This window comes from Seriola dumerili, unplaced genomic scaffold (assembly GCF_002260705.1).
Source record: "Seriola dumerili isolate Sdu_G_001 unplaced genomic scaffold, Sdu_1.0 BDQW01000052.1, whole genome shotgun sequence".
NCBI lineage: Eukaryota > Metazoa > Chordata > Actinopteri > Carangiformes > Carangidae > Seriola > Seriola dumerili.
The window spans coordinates 17,772,295-17,797,760 of NW_019174307.1; the positions used below are offsets into that span (position 1 = coordinate 17,772,295).

Below are 25,466 nucleotides of genomic sequence, written 5' to 3' on the forward strand. Positions count from 1 at the left end.
ACTTGTAATGGAGTATTTGTACACGGCAACATTACTACTTTTACTTTAGTGAAACGCTCTAAATACTTCTTCCACCACTGTGTACCGGGGTGTGTAATTACAAAAATTCTAGCATTTTGATGATGAAGTGGAGAAATACATTAGTACACCACAGCAGGCAATACAGTGGACTCTTGACGTAACAGGTGGCCGGTGAAAGTACCTCTTTTCTTGGAGAGAAGCCGCTGCCTTTGGGGTGCGGTGAACTCTCACCCTGCGGGAGATCTCGCGTTATTACTTGGTGGTTACCAGGGGAACGTGATCCTGAAAAGTTGCGCTTTTGCTCAGCGAAATGAATAACGGAGATACCGTAGCGTTACTTTCGTAGTTAATTCACAAGTAAACAGGCGTGCTAGACACATCTTCGCTTATGAAGGAAGTAATGTAGAGTCATATCAACGCATTTGGCATTACCGTCCATTCACTCCCAGGTTGGTACCTTAGTTAGTTAGCCAGCTAACGCTAGCTTGCTAAAGCTATTGTAGCTAACAAACTGTTGTTGCCTGCTGCTGCTAGTTTTTACCTAACACCGGCTTTACCAACCCTGTCGACCCTGACTCATCTTCTTTATGTAGTCGGGCAGCCTTACATGGCTTTAGCTAATTAAATGCTGAATTTAATCATCTGTATATTCGATGTTGGAGTTAAAAATAGCCAATGTTACAGGGGTCACTGTGAATTCACATTTACTTTTGCCGGTGGGCAAAAGCATTGATGGTTCGCGCTAAAATTCAATAACGTCAGTGACTGTTTGGTTTGTACTCAAAACAAAGGCGACTGACGCAAAGTGATTGTAAGTCTTAATTTCTATCAGTCACTGCAGTTGTAGTAGTCTACTTCTGTACAGCGTAGGCTTGTGCAGGAAATGCAGAATCAGTGTGATGTGATGTGCTGTGACGTTAATGTTACACTTATTTCGACACAGGTACCTCTGTCGGCGAAGCCTGAAGTAATACTCTGCAAAATGCCGTCACCACAAGTTCTGCAGCCGGTTCTTAAAATGAAGGTGGACGAGCTCTTCCTCAACTGGTTGAGTGATCCTGCAACCCAGTCACTACTCAAAGATTATCTTGACCTAATCAAAAGTGGACAAAACATTGATTTGAGTAGTGGGGACGCCCAGGACAAAAGGTCATTAAGCTTCAATCAGAACAACAATGTGGCATCCCAAAAGAACCTGGCAGAGAAGAAGCCTGCTGCCCTCAGCACTCCCTCTAGCCCCCCATCTGCCAGTACCCTGCCTTCTGGCAGTAGCAGTAATACCAGAGTGACAGGACCCAATGGGAGAGTTCTACGGAGGTCTGTCAGTACAAAAAAGGTAAATCATCTTTTGAAACACTAAGTTAGAAGGTTAAGCAACATTTAAATAGTTGTTACCGAATTTTCTGTAAGCATGTAGCAGATTGGCCATCCTTCTCTTACACAAACTGTTATGAAACAGTTTCACAGGTTTAAACAAGATTTAGAGGGACTTAAGATGGCATGCCACAGGGCTTTGAGGTTGCTGTTAATAACATCAAAAACAGGGTGTGGCCTACCTTCTTCTTTGGGCCACCTGAGGCAGCTGACATTTAGGGTGTGTTGCAAAATCATAGTCTCAGGAAGCCCTATCTCTGCTTGACAGGTTTAATTAGCAATGAATTCTAAGGTGCAGGGAGAGATTGAAAATCTATCATTATTTTGCAGTGTTCGTTGAATATATTTAAAACCCAAATTCACAGCCATTACATAGATTTAAATACATAAACTGTTCACTCAATGCAATGCAGTACAATATGTTGCATGTTAACCTGTTTGTTAACATCACTTAGACCAAGAAAATTAGGATTTGTTACACTTGCAAAAAGCTGCCTGAACATAATTTGTTTTTGTTTTTTTAGAGGTTGAGTTTGCTGAAAACATTTCACTATCAACCATAAAATCTAAACCTATATTATACACACACAGTGTGGCACAAAAACACCCTCAGAAAATATTTTGACATGTCACAGCAGGAAAGCACAGGTGTAAATAATAAAATGAATGATGGCTCAACTACATTTAGCAGCTTAAATTTCAGGGACCTGGTATTGTGCATGCTGGCTTACTGTCATGGCTTATTGGGACACTTGAATAGAATGGAGCCATTCATGTCATTAGAAACACCTGTGCTTTTCCTACTTTGTCAAAATATCCATATGAAAAAAGGCCTCTGTGACTACCGTTTAAAATAATGTTGATGCTAATTTGTTGGTTTGTTAACAAGTGGAACCTGCGGTCAGTATGCCAGAATTGTACCTCATCAGACACAGCATTCAGTTAAAAATGAATGTTACCAAGTTGACCATTTTTTGCTTAAACTTACAGGTTGTAGAATGTTTATGATTTAGCGATTTTCATGTCAGTAGCAATATGCATTGCTGTCTGCCACCTTATTTTAATACCACAACTAGAAGTCCCCAGAATTGGACAGTCCTCATAGTCACCATAGGGGCTTGGTAATCTATCCTGACTGTTCATTGATTGAAATTTCTAGTTTCTTAAACCTGACCTGACTGTACCTTTGGGATCTTTATTTTCCCAGGCTGGCCACAAGAGGCTGCTGAGTAGCCTACAGCATCAAAGGCATGTCTGTAGGCATATGTAGCAATTATTAGTCAAATATTTTCCAAATGTTCAGGCCTCACCCATGAATTAGTATGGTATGAGAGGTAGGAGTGTCTGAGCCTAGCCTATCGCTGGTACTCTAGTTACTCCTCTCAGATCTCATTATGCTGTGACTGTTTTTAGAGGTAAATGGGATTTTTACTTTGGGCTGTTTGATTATAGAAGAAATCAAGACACACAAAACAGTTAAAAGGCTCAAACGATTTTTGATGTCTGTTTATGGATTTGTATTCCATCAAGATGAGAAGTGCAACATGACAGGCTGGCATAGTGGTGGATTGTGGATATTAGTGAGTGTGATGACAGTGAGGCAGCCAGACAGCTGGGGGCACGTGCTCTTAGAGACTCCACCTTCTACATGTTGTTGACATGCTAAAGACAGACAAGAGGGAGGAGGCGTTCAAGTGGTCAGTGGTGCGACATCTGTTCTGTGACTGAACTACCAGGGCTGTGGAACTAGGTGTTAGACTCAGAACAAGGCATTTATATCTTGAAGATGATGGTGATGAGTTTTTTTCTTATTAAGTCACCACAAATTAATATAAACCTAATCCAGAACATATTTTCAAACACTGCTACTATCAAGAGTCCAAACATAAAGAATACCAGTTCACATTACTTAGATAATCAGACTTTCAGACCTTTCAGACCTATAGCTTACACATAAAGCATATATAGTTTTAACCAACTAAAAAATGGAGGTAAAGATGGATTAAAAATGCTTTGCTATTCTTTTCAGACAAACATACCTAACTAAATCACATCAAAATTAAACATCCATTACAGTTAGTGATCCTCTGTACACCAGAATATTTCAGATTGAGTTGAAGTCACATAGTAGAACACAGTCTTTTTATGACGTGATGAGAAGTTATTCATTGCTAAAATAGCCTGACCACAGGGAGAAGAGGGTGTAAAAGAAGAAAAACATTGCAGCAGCATGCTGATCTCCTTTGTGGGTTTCAGCTTCAGTGTTTATCACAATAATGACAAAGAATTGCTTTGAATCTTTACTCAGAGCTTTCTCTCATTCTATTCATTTAACATTAGACTTTATGATGGAACAGAAAGAGGCTTGACAAATTGATGTTAACTTCTTGATTTACATATTCATGTCTCTTTCGTGCTAATGCCCTTTTCCCCCTAATGCCACCCTCTCGCCCCAGATTAATATAAAGCAACTGCTGCACAGTTTGTGTATTCTGCTGTGATGTGTCATGGCATGTGGCCACACTGTGTCACTCAATATTAAAGGGATTGTGAGGTTGTATAAAGTAATACTTCTATTTTAAGACAACAAAATGAATTCCTGCATACAGATGCATTCTTCAAAGGATTACTCAAAAATTCAATTTATGTCACGTTGATGCAGGCTAGAACAGCTGGTCTGACTTTGACATCAGACACTGATATAGATAGCCTTGGTTCCCTTGCGTTGGCATTAGATACCCAGAACTCTGCCAGTGAGATGAGGTGTGGCAGCACATTCATCCTCTGTGTAATTTACTCTGAAACTGCTTCTATTAGATGCTTCTCAATATAAGAATATATGGTCGTAGATCTTTTCTTCATACTTTGTACAGTATATATCAATCCCCTATGAATGTTTGGCCTCCAATTCTGCTGTGTAGCTTAATACCAAGATTGCCTCTATGTTCTAAGTGCAGTAGGTCACATACACAGACACTCAGCAGTTTTAGTAATATAGAGCAGTAGACATACTGTAAGTTTCCTTTGAGGGTTTACTTGTTCTTCTCTTCTTGTCCACATTTAGGATCACTGGTTATTCCTCAAGATGTCTTTTTATAACATGCTTGGTTGGGCTCAGTAACATAGAAGCTATTTGAAGCAGGAGTCTACAGTCACGTTATCATTGGCCTGACCTGTCAGAGAGAACCAGGTGTTAAACTGTTTCCCGCAAATGTTTTTATTTTGGAGTCTTGGTAACTTGTGTGTAAAATGTACTCTGTTTTTGTATTGTTTTTAAATATCTGAGAAGCAGTCTAATATTCCAAAGTTTAATGTCCTTCATCATATTTAGTCATTAGTCTCAACTGACCTGTTGTCTGGGCAGCTATAAGTTTATTAAGGAATGAGGTGAATGTGTATAAATCTGTAAACGAAACACCCATATCTTCCAGATTGGTCATTATATACCCACATTATTTGGGCTCTTTCAGTAGTGACATTCCAGGAAACTTAAAGGTAATGTCATTTTTATTACATTAAGCAAAGTTAAACATATCTTTTAAAAAAAAATAAGAAATGGAAAATACAATAAAAGAATACATTAAAAGTCATGTGGTCCTCAAAACTGCTGTCTCTAACAACTTATTGCTGTAAACTATAAATTCTCATACATATTAGTCACTGTAACAATGTTGTGTAAGTGTGGGGGGCCCTTGTGTGCTGTTACTCCTTATCTCTGCAGAGCCTTTCTATAGTGTTCTGACCCTTTGCTCCACTTCTGGTGCCATGTGGACTACATAGATTTTTCAGTAAACTTCTATGGTAACTGGCTTTTGCATTATTACTATTATGCAAGCTAACTGATCTGCACACACCATGTTCAACTTGTTGGCCTTCCCTGAGCCCACCATGTTGTCAGTCAATCAGGCCTATTTTTGGCCCATGTTAGCATGTATCCCAAAATCCCCGTCTCAGACATCCGATTGTGGTGGATTGAGCTGGAGCTTTCTGGATTTCACAGCAGCATCAGTTTTTTCCCCATGCTGTGAACCAGTTGTGCATCTACCCCAGGCTTGTGATAGTTTGAGTCACCTCTGTGTGGACACACTGTGGTACATGTCATTGGTTCAATCATATTAGTAATGCACACACTGGAGCCGAACACAGTAAATGTAGGCCTGTATGCCTGTTTTGACAGTTAGGCATGGGGGCCCTCAGGGGAGTTTTGATTAGGTTTGCCCCACTCTTCTGTATTCCACTGTGGTTGCCAGTCTGCTTTGCTTGTTGCCTCTTGAATATCACACTTTTCAACAGGATTGAATGTCATGTTGGTTGAGCTCAACTAAAATACAACCTCAACAAATAGTCATCTGACTGCACGGAATTCTAACATTCAAAGCCAATGGTCACTAACTCCAGGCAGTATGTTCGATAATCTCATCTGTTATGTAATGGACTGAACATGACTGCACACATGTTTCTGTACAAATCAGATCTAGCAGTTTACAGATTAGACATATTGTGGGGCCAGCTTGAATTGTCATGTTTTCCTGTTTGTCACAGTGACCCATTATAGTGTGGATATAGTATTTGAGCAGTTTGTCTGACAGTTGCCTCTGAGGGTGGTGTTGTTTAGACAACCTGCCTGTAGTGACCCTAAGATGATTTGGTTACACTCTTCATACAACCCTGTAGGAAGCTTACATTCAGAAACGGTGTGTGTTTTTGTGTCTGTGTTGTATCTTCATGCCACACTACTGCTTTCACCACATGTGTCTGTAGTTTAAAACATAAACATATAAAACACCAACTGAGCTCTTTCCACATATGTGAAACAACACATCATTATCCCTGCGGTGTTGTGATACTTCTGTTTGTGGAACTGGACTTCAGATTTTGTTTGCTTGAACACAAGAATGGACAGAACACTATTCCATGTGAGTTGACAGTTTCATGTGATCTACCAGGTTTTATTTTGGTCTTGGTACTTTCCATATTTGGTCTGAATTGATTAGCCTGAACAAAAGGCAGCCATTGTGAAAAACCATCACACAAACAGCTTATCATGCATGTGCAGTGTCCTGTGTGGAGGATAACAGGAACTGGGTTTGAGCAGAAACCAGTGGAAAACTGTGGACTTTGTGATCTTGTCATCTAAAAATACTGTGGGTGTGCTTTGACCTCCTGTGTGTACAATAAGAATAACACAAACAAATATAGGTTTATTTACGTAGTCTACTAATGTATACATCTCTGTACCATTTCTGTTTAATTAACATTTACATCAGTAGGTGCAGTTGTTGTACAGGTGTTGGGCTTTCCCCGTCTATAGTCACTGTTTTAAAGGCAACCCCAGAGCTGTTAGATCATCATATTTATGGAGAATTGGTGTAATTGCCATCACTCCAGGACAGCAGCAACCGGAAGCAGATGCTTGTTTGTGGACTAAAGATACACCCTTGTTTCTCCAGAGCTAGTTTCTTGGATTGCCCAAACAGTGTTTGCTTGTGCTTTTAATAGGCGCAGACGGGTTTGGACATCATTCTTTGAATTTGCCATGTCCCCCCCCACCTCCACCCCCCACCTCCAATGCCCATCAACTATAATAAGATGTGGAATGGCTGGCAGCCCAGGCTTGCAAAGGGAAGGCAAAACAAAGACCACCATAAGATAGGATGCAGAATAGTTGAATAAATGTATGTAGTTGTGCACATATCATCTGGTGATTTGACCTACACTCTTTTTATCTATTATTAAGTAGCCGTACCTTGAGTGTTTTCCTTATTTGCCCATGTCTCATTAAGTTTGTTTTGTCTGCCTCCTGTTCTTGTGATTTAGACTTTCAGGCAGATTTAGTAACAGATTTAGGTAGATTTAGTAAAGTAACATGTGGCTTTCATTATATTCAATCACTTTAGGGGTTTTATTTTGGAGGTTTCTTTAACATCTAAATGTACTATTCAAAAGAAGGGGTGTCCATTTTCGAGGTTCAGAGCACGAGCAAACTTTTTCTGAAGTATTTGGTAGTGTGGGAGATCTTCAGAAAGGAACACAGTGAACATGAGCCGTATGTCATCTTGGTATTGAGGTGCATCCTTCAATTGGCCTCTATGGCTGCTGCAAGCTGCAACAACAGGTCTGTCTCTTTACATAACCTTCTATGAGCACTGAGGAATGCAAACTGGAAAGGGCAGATCCATTGCACACACCCCTCCCATCCCACACATACACTAAGTGATTCCCACACACATACAGTCCGTCACTCCTTATCTCCTCAGCAGCTTTGAGGCAAGGGCTCCCTGACCCTGTGCAGTGTGTGTGCGTGTGTGTGTGTGTGTGTATGCGTATGTGTGTGTTATGTAGAGACTGGGACAGAGCAGCAGGCAGAGCTGAGATTGTGCGACCAGATCTGGAATGGGAGAGAGAGTCACAGTAGCAGCTGCTCCCTTGCATTAAGAGGCTCTCACTCTGACAGAGGACAATCACAGGGACACAGACACAGAGGACTTCCACTGCAGCCCCTGCCTTTTGCCCACTGTGTTGACTGCAACTGAGTGATTTCTATAGTGAAGAGGATAACTCTGGATTGAGTGTTGTGCTTGTTTATATGTGTCCCCCGTCCTGTCTGGCGCGAGGATGAGGATGAAGGAGCTGTCTCTGCGTCAGGACCCTGACCTGAGGAAGGAGTTGGCTCTGCTGGCACGCGGCTGTGACTTTGTCCTGCCATCTCGGTTCAAGAAGAGGCTCAGAGCTTTCCAACAAGGACAGGCAGGTGTTTGTATGAGTGTACCCTCAACATAGGCTTTGCTGGCCTGTCAGCCAGTGGGCAGGTCTCTTAATGTGGTATTTGTGGGCTTAACATCTTGGTATTCAGATTGTATTGTAGTATTGATCTGCTGTGTTACAGGCCACTATTAAACTACAGTAATTGTACATACTGTTTACAATTATTACAAAGTGGAGCTATTGTAGGAGCCAGTTGCATTTTGAAGAAGTGGGGACAGTAGTTACAACACTTTCTCTAGGCATATTTATGCACTACTGTGCTATGTGAATTTTGACTGTTGTGCAATCATATCCACCTGTTAGTGAATTACTTTTGCAGTTGTTTTGCTCTTTGTACAAAGAGACATGAGATGTGAGCCTTGGTTATGATGATGGTATGATGTTTCCTTGTGTGTGGTATGCTGTGCTTAGCTACTTTACTGTCCTTTCAGACAACAACATTGTGAATGTGCAAAATGTCATGTGGCTTACCAGTTGTGCTCAAGAGCTCTGCTAGTGGTTAGCATGAGCGGGGGGGGGGGCAGGCAACAGGAGATGTTTATGTCCTTTTATAGCCATGGCTGACACCAACACACAGGACAGAGAAGAGCAGAGGATCAGCAGCATTTATCATTTAGAAGGCTAAAATGAGCAGGTTACCACTGACAGAATATTGCAAAACATTTTAAGTCCATGCAACACACATCCATGTAGAAGTGGACATGGTTAGATTTATCCCCATTATGTCCACCTGTATAATTTTATGGTTTTGGATCATATTGTTAAAAGTTTTATTGTTGCAGACCCGGCATTATGTGTAGAATCTGTCAACTAAAACCAGAGGTGTGAACAATGAGTAGAATGTGTTGGACCAAAACAAACACCAAGATGGTATTTTTATCTCTTAGCAGAGGACTGTGTGGGTGTGATTATGTGATTATTAAAGGGCAAAGAGAATGATCCAGTCAGCAAATTCTTGAGTCATGTAAATACGAGATGACTCTTTAATGAAGCATGCTTTTTAATAACCGGCCTATATGTGCAATATAACACATTTGGGTCATAATGCATTTTTGCTTTTTATATGTGGCTATGAAAATATCTTCACTAATTCATGTCTTTCACCGCATGGCCCTCAGCAAGACACAGTAGATATTTTGTTAATATGATCTTGTCTTAGTATGTCAGCTGTGCTCAGTTGGTGTGGTAAATCATCCTGGTTAGGAATCACATTTATCATGACATAAAGGACTGGGACCAATGTTGCATGATGTCGTTGTTGTAATACGTAAAACGATACACTGGTTTCCACTGTCATGATCATAGAGCTTAATAACACATGCTGCAAAGCCCTGACATACAAAGTTGCTATTTTGAGGTCCTAGGCAGAAATGGTTAAAAGAACACAAAAATACACAGCTGTGTCCAGGCTCTTATATATTGGAAAGTTTCTATATTAATGAGAGTTGTGTCACTTGGAATGACATCCACTAGAAATGGCTAGAAATGAGTTTGTCAGGGACAGGGAGTAGAGATTTAAGCTCAGCCTTGAGTCCAGTCATGACTCCAAGCTAACAGACGCTTCACCCCTGCTGTATGTCTGCAGTTCAGTCCTAACACACACATGCATGACATGCTCTGCTTCTATCTCCAGACAACTGCTGTTTGCATGTAACCAGCCACGCTGTTTAAACCAAGGTGGCCCTGGTCATTCTATCTGCTCAGTTGCTTACTTGCGCCATCTTTTTGTAGTATACACATTTATTTGGGGCTGTCGCTAAAGATACTTTTATCTGACTACTAGTGATAGAACTTGTTTGACCCATGGGTCTTTTTTACAGCAGACATTTGGCACAACATAGTGGGAACACACAGGTGTAATTAACAGTGACATTATTCCACCCAGGTCTTAGTTCTGGGGTCCTGATACTGTGCATGCTAGATCACACTCATGGTTAGTGGACCATTTAATTGGAACAGAACCATTGTTAATAGTATTAGTGACATGTGCTTTTCCTGTTTTGTCAAGTCAAAATATTTTCTGTGATAATACATTTGTTTCCAGATAAATGGCCATTAAGAGGGATGTGTTAAAATATTGTACTTAAACAAAATCAAATCTAATTTGGTTGCAACTAACAAATATTTTCATTATCAATTAATTTGTTGATTATTTTATTGATTAATCATTTGGTCTATAAATTGTGAGCAAATGGTGGAAAAATGCACCATTTACTGCAATTTCCCACAGCCCAAGGTTACATCTTCAAAAGCCTTATTTGTCTGATCAACAGTCCCAAACCCCAAATTGCTCAGTTTACCTTGATGTATCACATAGTCACGCAATCACAGCAATAAATCCTCAAACCTGAGAAGCTGGATCCAGCAGCTGCAGCTCTGAAATCTAAGCATTCAGCATTTTCCTCAACTGATGACTGGAAATATTGGTCTGTTTTAAATATTACTGATAAAAACAGACTTTATTTGGTGGTTTTCTTGTGTTACCATATCTTATGTTGTTTAGAGCTACCCTTTTGTGCATAGATTGTGCTGTATATATTACATATATATACAGATGTGATCATTTGCCAGATAAATCCCCAAAAAATATACCACTTAGTGCACTTAACTAAGACAGTCCATCACAACCACTCATTTCTGAATGTTCAAATATTGTATTTATCATATAAAAATAGAGTAGTACATTTGACAGTGGATTACCATAAAAATTGATTTACTATATCTAGTATTATCCTGTCCTAACAGACACTCCCTAGATTAGTCTAGACATAATTTGATAAACACATAAACAGATTAATCTGCATTGCAAACAATACTAGGTCAATAAGACTAAAATAACTGTCAGTCAAAACATTTTACACATAGTGACAGTACTGTAGAGTGGAATGTGTAACACGGGTATCCCTTACGGATAAATGGATAATGATTATGATTGCTGAGTAGTCACAACTCTTCCCTGATGGGCCCTTAGGCTGCTGAGAGGTGTGGTTACATGAGTGCTAGCAGTGCAGAGTAAAGGCAAGCCGTAGCACATGGAATGCTTGAGCTGAGAAGTGGGAGCATTTGCTAGCATCAGTAGCTAACAGTTTATTTCTGTGTGTTTGTTTCAGGCCCAGGTGAGGACAGAGGAGCCCGTCACCACAGCGCTGAGTGAAAGCATTCCAAAGTTTTACTTCCCACAGGGCCGGCCCCAAGCCAACCTCAACATCGACAGCCTCATTTCCAAAATTGAGAAAATATTTTCCCAATTCCCAAATGAAAGGGCCACCATTGAGGACATGGGGCATGTTGCCAAGGTGAGAATGTGATTTGTAGCACGATGGTTCAGCTGCCACCCAGCAAATTATTTTCATTAGTGCCATTTAGCTACTGACTTTACGAATGTTTGCTGATATTAAAACCCCACGGAAAATATTATCTCCATCTCCCTGAGGAATGTGAGCAAATGGCCTGAGGGGAACCTGAGTGAAGAGAGAAATGACAGCTAGATTTCCTTAGGGAAGTTTTTAAGTGATGCAGCACTGCTTTTTAAATCAGTGTCATGTGTTATTGTGCTGTTCTTTTCTGCATCAAATGTCACACATGTGTAAAGTTCAAGTGCTCATTTAATTTCTTCATCCATCTCTCTTCTTTATGTCCACACCACACACTACCCCGTGTCTCCTGCTTCCTTGTGTCCTCAGGCCTGTGAGTGCCCTCTCTATTGGAAAGTGCCATTGTTCAACTCAGCTGGAGGCGACAGGACGGGCTTCGTGTCCGTTCACAAGTTTGTGGCTATGTGGAGAAAGTAAGACAATAGCTCCTCTTATTCTCACTAGACCACTGGTGCATTCACTCACAGCCAAATGGCTCATACAAGTCCCTTCTCAACAATGATGACCACTCGCTAGGGATCACAGACACTGTATGTAGCTATCTGCTATTATGACATTTTTCTTTTCATTCCTAAACAAAAATCTGTGATCACAAAGCCCTCATAAACACCCGCAAGGAAATAGTCGATTTGGATATACAGTATATAAATGAAAACATCCATTCAGTGTCTTTCTGCGTGAATTTGAAAGGAATACCATAGGGCTTTTGTAATGGTAGCTGTGCGCTGCGTGCTGAACACTAGTGCATGCAGTAGGCATGGTCTTGTATTAATGTATGAGCCTCCAGAGAACTGGACAGACCTGGCCTTTGACTTGAGCTCATGACTGAGCCATTCTTAGATGAGAGGCCACACCAGACGCTTGCATTATTTCCACGTCACGACCATAACACTCCATGCTTATAATCACCAGGCAGCGATTCAGAATCCTAATTTCAGAATGTATTATACCAGCACTTGCACTTTTAAGTGGAACAATTTAAAACTTGTGTTGCCTAAAGTATGATAAAAAGAATAGAGAAAACATAAGCGTGTAAGAGGGAGTAACCTTACAACCATCTGTTCTCTCTTTTCTTCTCCAGAACTCTGCAGACCTGTCACAATGACGCTTCTAAATTTGTGCACCTCTTGGCCAAGCCTGGCTGTAATTACCTGGAACAAGACGACTTTATTCCATTCCTGCAGGTACTGGCTGCAGCACACCCAAGGAGAGGGTTGGACTTGGCAATGTGGGATGCCAAAATTGCATTGGCTTGAGTGGTGCAAACTGGACTTAATTTTTGGACTACTCTGCTGAGGCAGTGCTTTTTCATGTGGCGGAGGACTAATTTAGGGATGTTACTGTAAGCCAGTAATATAGTGGAGGGGAGTTTACAGAAAAGAGATCCCACTGGTGCAGGATTCAAGCTCAGCAGAAATTAACCTAGGGGAGATGGAGATGAAAATATGTCTGATGTAATACAAATAGTGTAGCACCAAAAACAATCATGCGCTCATATTCATCAAATTGTTCCCTGAGCATAGTCTAATTGACCTTTTGGTCAGTCTTACCATGTGGACCTGCTGTGCTGGCTGTTTGTATTCTCACTCTGCCTGAAAAGCTGTTGGTGCTCCACACTGGCCCCACCCTACACCTGATTCATTTTCATGCTGGCAGGAGCAGCCAGGCTGTGCTGAACACCCGTTAGCATACCAGCAGAGATGCCTTGTGGCACTCACTGTTTAATTTGTATGGTTCTGCACAGCGAATCGCCTTTGACTGTTTTGATGAATGAAAGGCGGATTGCAGTGGAGTAGATTTGACTGTCCCCGCCTGTTTCCTGTGCCCTGTGATTTATGTGTTTCTCTATGATTTAATTTCTCACAGTAAGAGTCAAAGAGGCACGACGGCTGCCCTGAAATAAGGCCTTTTAATTTCATTGCCGCCTTCGCATTTATGTCAACAATTCTTTCCCCCCATCAGAAGAGAAGAGGGGGTAGAATAAAGAAAAGACATGAGAGAGTTTGATGGCAAGAATATAGCTCCAGTTCATTTGGAATGCAGCACACCTCCTGTGACTTTATGGCATGAGGAAGGAGAGAAGGTTAAGAGCAGTCACTAGCAAATGTCGTTTCTCAGGCTTTCCCACCACTTTGCTGTCAAATCAGAAAGGCTTAAACTCATCCCAAATCTGGCCCAGTGTTTTCTGACTTCAAAGAAACATTTAAATTTGATGGCCTCTCCCAACAAGGCCTGGAGCTTTTTCTTTACATAGTACAACTTATAAAGCATATGGCATGACAGAGTGATTTAGATAGACACTGACAACTTCTGATGTTTGAATAAGTTTGCATTTATATTCCTACTCTGAATGTCATGTGTTCTGTCAAGCAAAAAAGAGAGACAGATGTGGTTTGCCATTTAACTCATCTCTAAAAGTAAATGTAGAATTAAACTGAGCATGTGTATTTGTTATTGCAGCACAGAATGTCACCGAGTTGTTCTTTTGCATTTGAGTGCATTAGTTCTGTGAGGAATGTTATGGATGCATGCAGAAGAAACAAAGTAAGCTGGATTTACTTCATGTTTTCAGGATGTGGTGAACTCACACGCAGGCCTGGCCTTTCTAAAGGAGGCACCGGACTTTCACTCACGATACATCACCACGGTATACTACTATAATACACATGACATCACATTACTACTGCAAAATTGCAGGTAGTGAAACATGAGAATGACACTGCAGTGATTATTGTTTTGATCATGCATTATTTAATTATCCATGATAACACTGTCAACTGTTTTTCAGGTGATTCAGAGGATATTTTACAATGTGAATCGGTCGTGGACTGGAAAAATAACATGTTATGAGCTCAGGAAAAGTAACTTTCTTCAGGTAAATGACTCTAAATTTTTTCATTCTATACATATTTTTCCATTTGCACTGAGATCATTTCAAGTGTCTTACTCAGGGTGTCTGCAAGTCCTTAAAATGCCTAAAATTCTGTTAATTCTATTTTTAAAATACAAGAATGGGTGGTAATTTAAGTCTTTTCACATTGAATGCGGACCTTCACTACAAACACGGTTCTTATGCTGCGTTTTCACATGTTGAAATAGAAGTCATAATGCTTACCTCTATGCTGAACCTAATATATCTATATATTTTTTTACATTAATCAATTTGCTTCAACTTGGGTCTTTTTTTTCTAACTTCAGCCATCATTTGTATCTGTTATCAGTCAGATGGAAAAGAAAATTCTTTGTGTACAATAAAAGCAAGTGTTGGGTATGGTAGGTCAAAGTTAACTAAGAAGTCGGTCTATGAATTGCAATGGATATTTAACGGGGCAGTTTGGGTAATAATTTTACCCATAATTACTAATGATGAATTAATGTTACATTCTTTTTCCTGTTGTGTCAGAATGTGATGTTGCTGGAGCAGGAAGAAGATGTGAACCAGCTGACAGAGTTCTTCTCCTATGAACATTTCTATGTTATCTACTGCAAGTTCTGGGAGCTGGACACAGACCATGACCTCTACATAGACCAGAAGGACCTGGCACGGCACAATGACCAAGGTGCAAAAACACACCCCACTTTCTTAAAGAAAAGTGCTTAAGACTAGAATCAACTATCAGCAAATATGTTTGCAGATTTTTTTCTATTGTTGAGAGAGCACTACATAACTGGAATTCACTTTATCATATAATTATCATATAATCATATGCACAGTTCACACAACAAAGTTTTTTGTTTCTGTTCATTTTAGTAGCATGTCATTCATAATGCATGGTGGAAAAATAAATGCAAAAGCCACAGGATGAGTGCTGAACCTTGTCAGAGCACAGTTATGCACACTACAGTAAATTTCCTTTAACCTTTCTGGCACTTGTTGGTTCAGTCAGTAGGCTGAAATTACATGTAACAATAAAAAGTATTTGTAAATGTTATTTGGTCCAGGTTTACTGCTCACATGCAAACACATACTCAGGAAAAAGACTTGATGCTTCTTCCCCACACACTCCACACCACATGTTCTTGGTTGATGGTCTGTGAGTGAGGCAGGGGAAATGAGACACAAGATCAATGAGAGAGCAGCATATATACTCTGCTCCAATGACGCCATGTCTGGAACAATTTCTACCACTATATGGTCAAAATGATGACTGCAGGATTTATAGTATTGTCAAGATAAAAAAGAGCTACACTGGCCATTCTGGATTTACAGTCTGTGAGAATGGATTACATGTGTTGTGAAAAAGTTGTACATTAACTGAGAGCACTGTTGTCTCAGAGAAAAACGATGATGTTTTTCCCAACAGTCTGGATTGTAAGTAATCTCTTTGCTATATATTTTTACAGCCATCTCACATAAGATGATTGAGAGAATATTCTCAGGAACAGTAACAAGGCAAGTCAAAAATGTCTGAGTTTAAATCATGCTCTTTAAAAGACGCAAACATTTTTTAACAGAAGGTACATTTTATGTTTTGGTTCCACTGCTTGTTTTAATACTTGATTGTGTCATTTATTTCATCAGGGACAGACGGGTGTATAAGGAGGGTAGGCTGAGTTATGCTGACTTTGTCTGGTTCCTCATCTCTGAGGAAGACAAGAAGACTGACACCAGGTATCTAGACACACAGGCTGCATCCGAATCAATCCCATTTAGTCTAAAGCGCACTACATTTGCAGTCCTACATTTTATTGCAGTGTCAAAATTCTGTGAGTTAAAGTGATGCTCCATACATCAAAAATTCCTACAATGAAAGAATAAACTCTATAGCATGTACACTACTTTGCCAACAACACCACGATACGCATATTGAACATGTGAAAATTACAATCAGGTGACAGTACACCTGTAGCTGATGCCAAAAACTGGCAAAGATCCATGAATGATTGAAACCTTGATTTACTGCTCACTGAAGAGCAAATTATGGCGTGTCTACAGACCTTTTTCACAGCGGACAGTTTAAACTGGCACTGTGAGAAAAGCACAGGTGTAAATGATAAAATTAATGACGGCTGAGTTTTCTTTTGCTGCTTCAGTTTCAGGCTCCTGATTCTGTGCGTACTCACTCAATGTCAAACTGTGTGGCTTATGATATTTGAATGGAACAGAGCCATAGTTAATGTTATTAGTAACACCTGTGCTTTTCCTACAATTACAAGTCAAAATGTCTCTTGTGTAAAAGGCTTTTTCTACAGGGAACACATCCACACCACCTGCATCTACTGTTTCTTTACAGCTTTTATGTCTAACATGCAGCTCTGCCTGCTGCTCTTTCCTTTTATCTGTGTCCAGTATAGAGTACTGGTTCCGCTGTATGGACCTGGATGGGGATGGTGTGCTCAGCATGTACGAGCTGGAGTACTTCTACGAGGAGCAGTGTCAGAAGCTGGAGACCATGGCTATTGAGCCCCTTCCCTTCGAGGACTGCCTCTGCCAAATGCTTGACCTTGTCAAGCCTGAGGTCGAAGGTCAGACCTTTTTTACATTTATACACTCTCAGGAGTTCACACACCGAGTTGGGCAGGTTCCACTTTTTCCACAGTGACAGACACACATTCATGTTTTCAGGCCAGGTCATTGATCATTAGCTGAGGGAACAATTATAGATGAGAGACTGACAGCTGCTCGTGTCATCCACACTGTCAACAAATTCCCTCAGCACTTAGCTTTATCACTATGCTATTTAGAAGACACTATGTTACACAATGTTGAGGGTGTACATGTTTAGTATTGATAGCCACAGCAAGAATGTGACCCTTAGCCGACCTGGTGGTAAGCAGTACTAGTAGAGCTGTGTAATATAATGTGTAATATGAGATGTAACACCTTATTCACTGAGTATTTGAGGCTGATGTTTTCCTGAACAGCTATGTCTCTTCCAGACAGAACAACCTTTACAGTTTTAACAGATTTAAAAGTCTGTTAAAATTTCACATTTAATGTGACATTCTTCAGACATGGCATGTGAATTTGAAAATATATTAAATAGGATGATAAGGGAGCACTCTGATGGAGTGTCTAAAATGCCACTGTGAAGGGATACAGAACTTTATTCCCTCATCAACCAAAAGTCTTTGTGCTCTTTCAAAAGAAAAAAACTAGGATGTTTGACTTCTACAAAAACGTAGTTATGAAGTTATCTGATTATTTTATATATCACTTTGAAAGCACATTTATGTGTTACTGTAAGGCAAGTGACATCGTAAATATTGTATGAGACAAGTGACAGCCTGCAAACATCAGGCTGAGCTCCCTTTCTGGAAGTTCCATTTGAACTAAAGGTGATTTTGCTCACTCCCCCTGAATTTTACATCCAGCTGTATTAGAAGGTTTCTCTGGCAGAGTCATGATAATGTGTGTAATCAGCCCTTTAGTTTGTTCAAATTTGGTTCATTTTTGACACAGGTTTGAAACTTTTAGTCAGTTTGTTAAAAAAATGTACGTAATATTTTAAAGCAGATAATCATTTTAATGTCACAAATCCAGCATAGCTTCATAAATCTATAAAATTTGCTGCTTTTCTGTTTCATATCTTTCAATTTAATACATTTTGTATTTTCTGTTTTCTAATAACATAAATCATCACAGACACATTTTTTTACATGTTTATAAATGGGATGCTTTAGTTAATTGGAAGAATAACTAGATGAATAAATAATGAAAGCAATCATTAGTTGCACCCCTAGCTTGAAATATTGTGAACCAGCTGTTGTAGTTTGATCAGTAGTTTGATGAGCTCGACCCACTGTGCTGCCAACCCATCATCTACTGAGTCAGCTACCCACGCAGACATGCAGATGTGAGAACCATGAATTTGCCTTACGTTTCAGCCCAGGTTTGAAAGCTAGATTGGATGTGAAAGCCTGGCTTAATAATACCCATGCCATAAATGATCTGTCAGTAGGTAAGTTTGAGTTTGGGAAGCTGTCTAAAGTGACTTCCTTTACCTTGCCCAGGTAAGATCACTCTGCGGGATCTTAAGAGGTGCAAGTTGTCCCACATCTTCTTTGACACTTTCTTCAACATCGAGAAATACCTGGACCACGAACAGAAGGATCCTTTCTCTGTAATAAGGGTAAGGAAGGTTAAATGAATGGATGTCACCAGATGTGAGATAGATGTGACTTGTGACTTTAAAACTCGTGTTTTAAAGGAGGTGGAAGGAGACGGCCAGGAAGCTTCAGACTGGGAGAAATACGCTGCAGAGGAGTACGACATCCTAGTGGCGGAGGAGGCTGCCAACGATCAGTGCAATGATGTGTAAGTCTGACTTCACTCAAGGATCTGTGATACGGCTGCAGCTACAACCCTGGGCCCAAATATATCCAACTGCTGAAAGTATAATTTTGGACTTAACTGAAAGATAAAAGTAAAATTCCTTCACTTCAACTTCCACTCAAAATCTGTCTTTACTAATTTTCTTACAACATAGAAATGCTATTAAATGTGTGAATGTGATGACTGCAGTATAGAAAAGATATTACTACACAATGTCAGAACACCATAAAAATAGGTTTAAAAAAATGGTTTTGGTTACTTCCCCAACTTCTTTTGTCCCTTTACCAAATAGGAGTTAAGATGTTATATAAAAATCTATATTCTCTACAACAGTTATCTTCCTGTAGGAATTGGGAGACTCGTTTAACCTCGACTTAATTTATAATGAGATTTGTAATGTATTTGTGCACGTCTTGAAATTAGCACTTGCAGTGATTTGAGCACAGAATAGATATCTAATAATGATTTACTTATGTCATTATTTACAAATGATTTATTGATTCTATATGATGAAACATGTGTCTCCTGCTGCTCCCGTGACATCCCTGCTGCTGGTGCACTTAAGACCTAAGCTATAGACCCTTTTAATAAAACTAACTCTAGTCTAAAACAACAAGAATAAAGGTAGCATACATTTTTGTTTGCAGTAGTTTTAGCCAGTTTCCTGTATGTGCATCCCTATTATTAATACTGTGTATTAGATTGTTAATTTCACATGCTAATTGCTACTCAAAATAAAACAGAATTCAAATAAATTAAATGAACCATTTTAAAGAATAAAATTACATTATGTTTTTGAAGAAAAATATTTCACTGAGTAAAATGCAGATCTAGGGTAAATCCTTGTCTTTCTTGTATGTTAAAACTCTGGACATTTAAGTATTCATGTGATCACTTGAGAGCTGCTCTTAAATGTTAAATGCTCTAAATTAGGCTTAAAGTATAAGTTTTTTACTTGATTAATGTCTTCACTTTTAGCAAAGAACATTTTTACTCCTAAGTTGGCTCTTTAGATCAAGTATCATTTCGAGAAGTTTGATTAATCTGGACCCCGATTATTGTGTTAGCTATCGAATTACAACTATTTATCATGTTTATCGGTGCTGCAGAGCCAGTATTGTCAATTGTGGACTCATTTTACAACAGATATTCCAACATGTCAAGGTCAGGTTTAATTGATAACCTGTTTGAAAAAATTCTATCGTGCAGACAGACAGTGACGGTTTAGTACGAAGTCCATGTACACATAGATAATAATGCTAACACAGATAAAGACATATTGATTTCACACTATTTTCTGTCTAACTGGTCAATGTAATCAGACTTTGATGATCACATTGCTAAGTCTGAGGATTATGTCCAGCAGCAGAGCCCCTGTGAGAGTGAGTCAATGATAGATGAGGCTGTTGACAGGTATGTTGTGTGGCGGTTTTAGGAACACCACCGACTTCTAAAGATAGGCTGCTAACCAGAGCAGGTAAGACACTCAGGGTAATCAGCAGGGACTAAGTGTTCTCCACCACCTCCTCCTCTCTGGGTGAGTCTAGTCCTAAACCCACTCCTAGCTTGTACCCACACCCCACCAGTCTCAGCATACTGTTGACACCAGATAGTTGTTTTGTCAGCACAGCACAATATCATGTGTATGTGACCATGTCTTAGAGCTGGGAGTCTGTTTCTGAGCCAGACAGCTTCTTGTGTTTATCCTTCCTCTTCTGCACAAAAAACCTCCACTCCTGCACCACCTCTGCGCCTTCATGTGGTGCTCCTGTGTCCTTTCCATGCATACTGCTTTGTTAAAAAGCTTTTATCTATTTAAAGGAATAGTTCAACATTTTAGGAACTACGCTTACTCGATTTGCTCTTGCTCACCAAGAGATAGTCAGTAGAGTAAAAATGAGGCTACCACCAGCAGCTTGTCTGAAAGTAACAAAAAAGGTCAATTTTACTTGAGTTTTGCCAACTTTGTTTGCATTTAGTTGTGTCTGTACAGTACCTTTTTAAACTGTCCCTACACCTCATGGATGGTCTTTTTTTTTTTTTAGCACAAACTCAGCTATAAATCTGACCTCTTATTTTGTCAATTTAACAAAGAATAAAGCTAAAGCAAGAAAAATAAAACAAGCATCTTTTCAAAAAAATACAAATCTGTAGTCATAAGGACAGTTCTAGGTTATAAAAAATATTGTTTCACTTTTAATACAGCAAACAGATGTAATACATGAAATTTACAATTGTAATTTTATTCCAACTTATTTTTCAGTTTTTTACATTACCGAAAATATTAATAATCCAATTGTTGTTTTATGTTCTACAAACATGAATGAGATAGTGTGTGAACGTCCAACATCAGCACGAGCACGAGTTTGCTAGTAGTCGGATTTTCTCTCATTTGGACAGAGCTAGGTTACCTTTTCCCCGTTTCTAATCTTTGTGCTAAGCTAACTGGCTGCTGGTTGTAGCATCACATTTACAGTACCAACACGAGACTAGTATTAATCTTCTCACCAAACTCTCTGAAAAAAAGCGAATAAGTGTATTTCCCAAATGTCAAACTGCTCCTCTAACATGGTTGTCCTTTAACACATTCACCAGAGTAAATCCTCCTGACTGTTTCAATGACCCTGTCAGCCACTTTTTTTTGAAAAATCTGTTTTGTTATCAACATGCCTTAAAAGGTAGGTTCACATCTTTTCAAGTCTGTCTTAAAACAATACTGACATCTCCATATGAACATTGAACAGGTTTTTCCTTGTTCTGTGTGAAATGTATTGTGTAGTTTATCTGGAGTAAATATGAGGCTTCAGCAGTCTGAGCTAGACTAATCAAGTGGGTATTTTCACAAAGTTACTGTCTTTCCACTCCTTATGTTTCCACAGACAGATTTTTCTTACTGGGCTGCAGTGGATGGAAAGTAACTCAAAGAGGGTTTTCTTTGTATTAAAAAGATTGAAACTCTGGAACACACTCTCACAACTCATACTGCTGAAGTCTCATATTAACATTTTAGCATGGAATGAGGTCTGTGGAATTTGTCCCCCATTACTTAAATCAAATGCATGAACAGAAGGAATTATTACAGCAAGTAAAACCTGCATCAGTGTTCATTTAAATGCCTCACTATTGTTTCATACAGCTGACAAGTTGTGAATTTATTCTTTAAAAACAACCTCTCTTTCTGACTGATTTATTAATCTTTTCCTCCATGTGTGTGTTTAGGTATGATAATCCTTTGAGCCCTTTAGGGCAGCACATCTCCAGTGAGCTGGGTCTGACAAAGAGACACTTCTTTGAGATCCCCAGTCCACACTGCAACCTGGACCTGGATGAATATGAGTATGAAGATGACTTTGAATGACCCTCGATCCTGTAACGTTTGACGATTGAATCACATCAGGCCAGAGTTTTGCAGGTTCGGGCTCAGTTCCCATCCTGTGTATAAGGACACACTTCACCACAGAGAGAGCAAATGCAAAACCGGAAGACATTGTCAAAGCACTGTTGAGGTCAGATTGTGCAGGAGAAATGGACATTATCACACATTTGACTGAAGAAATGTGAAGTGGCCAAAGCAGAAGGTAGTTCTTCACAACACTGACCCAAAGGTTTAAATATTCTTACCTGTCATAAAAAAAACACAGTCAACTTCAGGGTTTCACAAGCAACACGTTTTGTTCCCTCCTCAAGTTATAACAGGAAAAGTTGTGTTGTGCATGTAATGCTTTGTACAAATAATGTCTGGAGCAAGTGTTTTATCTGAACACCAACGTTGTATTATCATATTCACATGCGCTAAATCATTCTTTACACACTGGAGCTCCCTGAACTGTTGAACAGAAACCATGCTGATTTGATTCAGGTTTTGAACTAATTATCATCTGAAGTCATTGGCTAGTTTTACATTCCAGTGATCATAACTGAATGTTTTCTATAAGGCTGTAAATTCATTAATGGTTTGTTTGCTGAAACGAGAAGTTACTGTAAATGCTAAACAAGCCACCGTTGAGCCTGCTGTACACACACAAGCACACAGTTCAGACGGCCACACACAGTGTATGTTGTACAGGTCTGTATTCATTATGACATGGACTTATTGTATGTGTGAGATGGGGTTATAAATTATTAGAGATGAATTTATAAATAATTGTAAATATGTATTTGGTGCTTGCTGTGTTGTAAATGATTTGGGCAAGTGTTTTAGACAAATTCTTTTTTCTATGTTATAAAGTACTTAATTTGAATGTACTTTGACAGAACAAAAGGAACCAATTTTAAAATGTTTTGCTTTTCTTTAAATTAATAATAAAGTCTTGGTTAATGGAAGAGTAAAGAAAATGGACTCTGCAGTGTAATTTGATTAATCTAGTATAAAATGTTTTTGATGTGTTCACTGTTAGACTTGAGGTACTATAGATATCCTTCAGCTGAATATCACAGGAAACATTTCCAGAATGTAAAAAAACGCTTGGCTGGTGATTAATGTTTCTGTCACCTTACAGTAACTGCTGCTGCTGCTGCTGTACACAGATTTTGTACAAGAACAAGGAACAAGGTGAAGAGGTACAAAATTGCTTCTTGGAAAAATGTACTCGCTTGGATTTTTTTTTATTTAAGTTAATTTACAGCATAAGTAGTTACATACATAAGTAGTGTTTGGGTAACTTCAAGCCAACCATTTCCTATGAGGAGCAATAATAAACTGGCAGGTAGGACAGTAAAGGATATTTCTTAATTAACCCCAGATGATACTAAGATAAATCTTGGACCTGAGTGTGATCCAAAAGAAAATATAAAAGATCGATCATCTAGTGTGACCTGTAACATTCAAGTACAGTCTACAGTAAAGCTGTGAATAAAAAAATAAAAAAATAATACACATACTTATACACTTTGTCCTCAAAGTGGTCTGTGAATAAATTATACCATAATCTGAAATTATTTCAAGAGTAAGGCTGGTGGTATTCTATACATTTCTTATTTTTAAAATACTCCATGAAAAGACTAAAACCGACCACTTCTCTACCCTTCTATGGTGCTCAGACCCAAGCCCATCTGCACCTGCTGAAGATCTTTTTGATCATGTTTAAATCTTAAAAATGAATCAGAAATATATAGTAACACGTTTTGAAAAGGCAAAGTTGTTCCCCAAAACAGCTGGGCACTTTTAGCTTTTAGTTTATTAGTTATTATATGTGTTAGCTTTATGAGTAAATAGTGCATTTGCTGGGGACTATTTTCAGTGGTGGATTAATCCACATTTGGTGCTCAAATGAGAATGAGATCAGGACCATGTATGTGGGAGTGACTCAAACATGTTTCTGGTAATGAGGGAACATGTCACCCAGCGCAACAGTAAGGCTTGAATACTTGTTAGAAGCATCAATTAATTGTTGGTTTTGGTCTTTTTTTGGGGGTATTTGCTGACTAAGAAAAATATAGAACATCCCCACACTTCTCCTTAAAGCTTGTTTCCGCTTAAAAAACGTAACATACAGCACATTCAAGAAACTTTTCTTGGAGAATAATACAAAAACTGGTCGCTGGGATGTCTGAACATCTGAACACAGACAGCGCCAGTTAGAAGGTGCAAAGAAAAAAAAGGAAACCGTCTCTAAGAGTTTGTGACGTCCAGTGAGGTCTTACCGTTCATACAGGAGGACTTGTGTTCCCCAGATCCTCATATTTAAAGTTCAATCTCCACGGTGTCATCGTCCACCTCGTTGCTCATGCTGAGGACAGATCCCTCGATGTTCAGTCTTCTTGCAGCAGGTTCCAGTGGAACAGAAAACGGATCGATATCAGTTGTCCTCTCCTGATGGCTGAGGAGGTTACAGCAATTAATATGACTGAGATGATGAAGATTTGGTTTGTAACTGATCTATAAAATGAATAGAAATCTGAATGTGAGACATCATCCTACAGCCTCACCTTGGACTGAAGTTTGACCTGTGACCTTTACTGACTTTGGAGTCAGTGGGGCTGAACGGACAGGGGGACTTGCTTCCTGAAGAACAAAAAACATACACACGTGATGTATGATATTTTACATGTATGATAATTGTGCATATGGTAATAATGGTGCAGCACCTTCTAATTTTTGTTTGGAGAAAGGCGAGCGATTGGGCAGGTGGGGTTTCCTGTCAGAGCTAACATAGGACACAGCGTCCTCCCCTTCAGCTGCAGCCAGTAGCGAAGCACGATAGTAGATAAGTGGCTGCCAGCACTCCTCTCTGAGGTCAATAATGTGCTCCGCAGTGTGCTTCTGCAGGTAGGAGAACCTGCACAGACATGAACAAACTTTCAGAGGTTTTCAAAAAGCCGTGTTTAGGATATTTTTTTTAAAAACCTGTATGCAGCACTTACACCGTCTTCTTGTCTGGTTTGAGCAGTTTGCTGGAGAACTCACTGAGGATGGTCAGGTAGGAGAGGTACAGTGGTGTAGGTGTTTCTGGGGTCTGGCTAAACTCTTGGAACACAAACTCTATCCCGTTCCTAAACAAATAAACACACAAACTTTAAGAACAAAAACCTGCAAAAAAAAAAAAAAAAAAAAAAAAAGCAAAACTCTTGGAACACAAACTCTATTCCCGTTGCCTAATACAAATAAACACACAAACTTTAAGAACCAAAACCGCAAAAAAAAAAAAAAAAAAAAA

The 25,466-nt window shown here is 39.3% G+C and overlaps 2 protein-coding genes across 3 annotated transcripts in view; one reads left to right on the forward strand and one right to left on the reverse strand.

Annotated features, from left to right (window-relative positions):
- Positions 1-303: 303 nt before the first annotated feature.
- On the forward strand, positions 304-23,202 carry LOC111218174 (serine/threonine-protein phosphatase 2A regulatory subunit B'' subunit beta-like). Of its 2 annotated transcripts, XM_022740326.1 has the most exons (14): positions 304-470; positions 965-1,357; positions 11,271-11,456; positions 11,844-11,947; positions 12,616-12,718; positions 14,107-14,181; positions 14,323-14,409; positions 14,938-15,094; positions 15,879-15,927; positions 16,057-16,146; positions 16,825-17,000; positions 18,489-18,607; positions 18,686-18,792; positions 22,030-23,202. In XM_022740326.1, the coding sequence occupies exons 2-14, from the start codon at positions 1,004-1,006 to the stop codon at positions 22,166-22,168; spliced, it is 1,746 nt and encodes a 581-aa protein (XP_022596047.1). In that variant the 5' UTR covers positions 304-470; positions 965-1,003; the 3' UTR covers positions 22,169-23,202. The 2 variants fall into 2 exon arrangements, with proteins under 2 accessions (XP_022596047.1, XP_022596048.1); XM_022740327.1 differs by lacking the exons at positions 304-470; positions 965-1,357 and adding an exon at positions 7,596-8,142 and having other exon boundaries at positions 22,030-23,176.
- Positions 23,203-23,383: 181 nt separating this feature from the next.
- The window catches only part of LOC111218176 (cohesin subunit SA-2-like), an 18,123-nt gene continuing 16,040 nt past the window's right edge, over positions 23,384-25,466 (reverse strand). Inside the window, exons 29-32 of the mRNA XM_022740329.1 lie at positions 25,174-25,302; positions 24,898-25,088; positions 24,739-24,814; positions 23,384-24,629 (exon numbers count right to left, since the gene is read on the reverse strand). Of these exons, the coding sequence (XP_022596050.1) occupies positions 24,494-24,629; positions 24,739-24,814; positions 24,898-25,088; positions 25,174-25,302 (532 nt within the window). The 3' untranslated portion in view covers positions 23,384-24,493. The remainder of the gene's footprint in view (positions 24,630-24,738; positions 24,815-24,897; positions 25,089-25,173; positions 25,303-25,466) is intronic.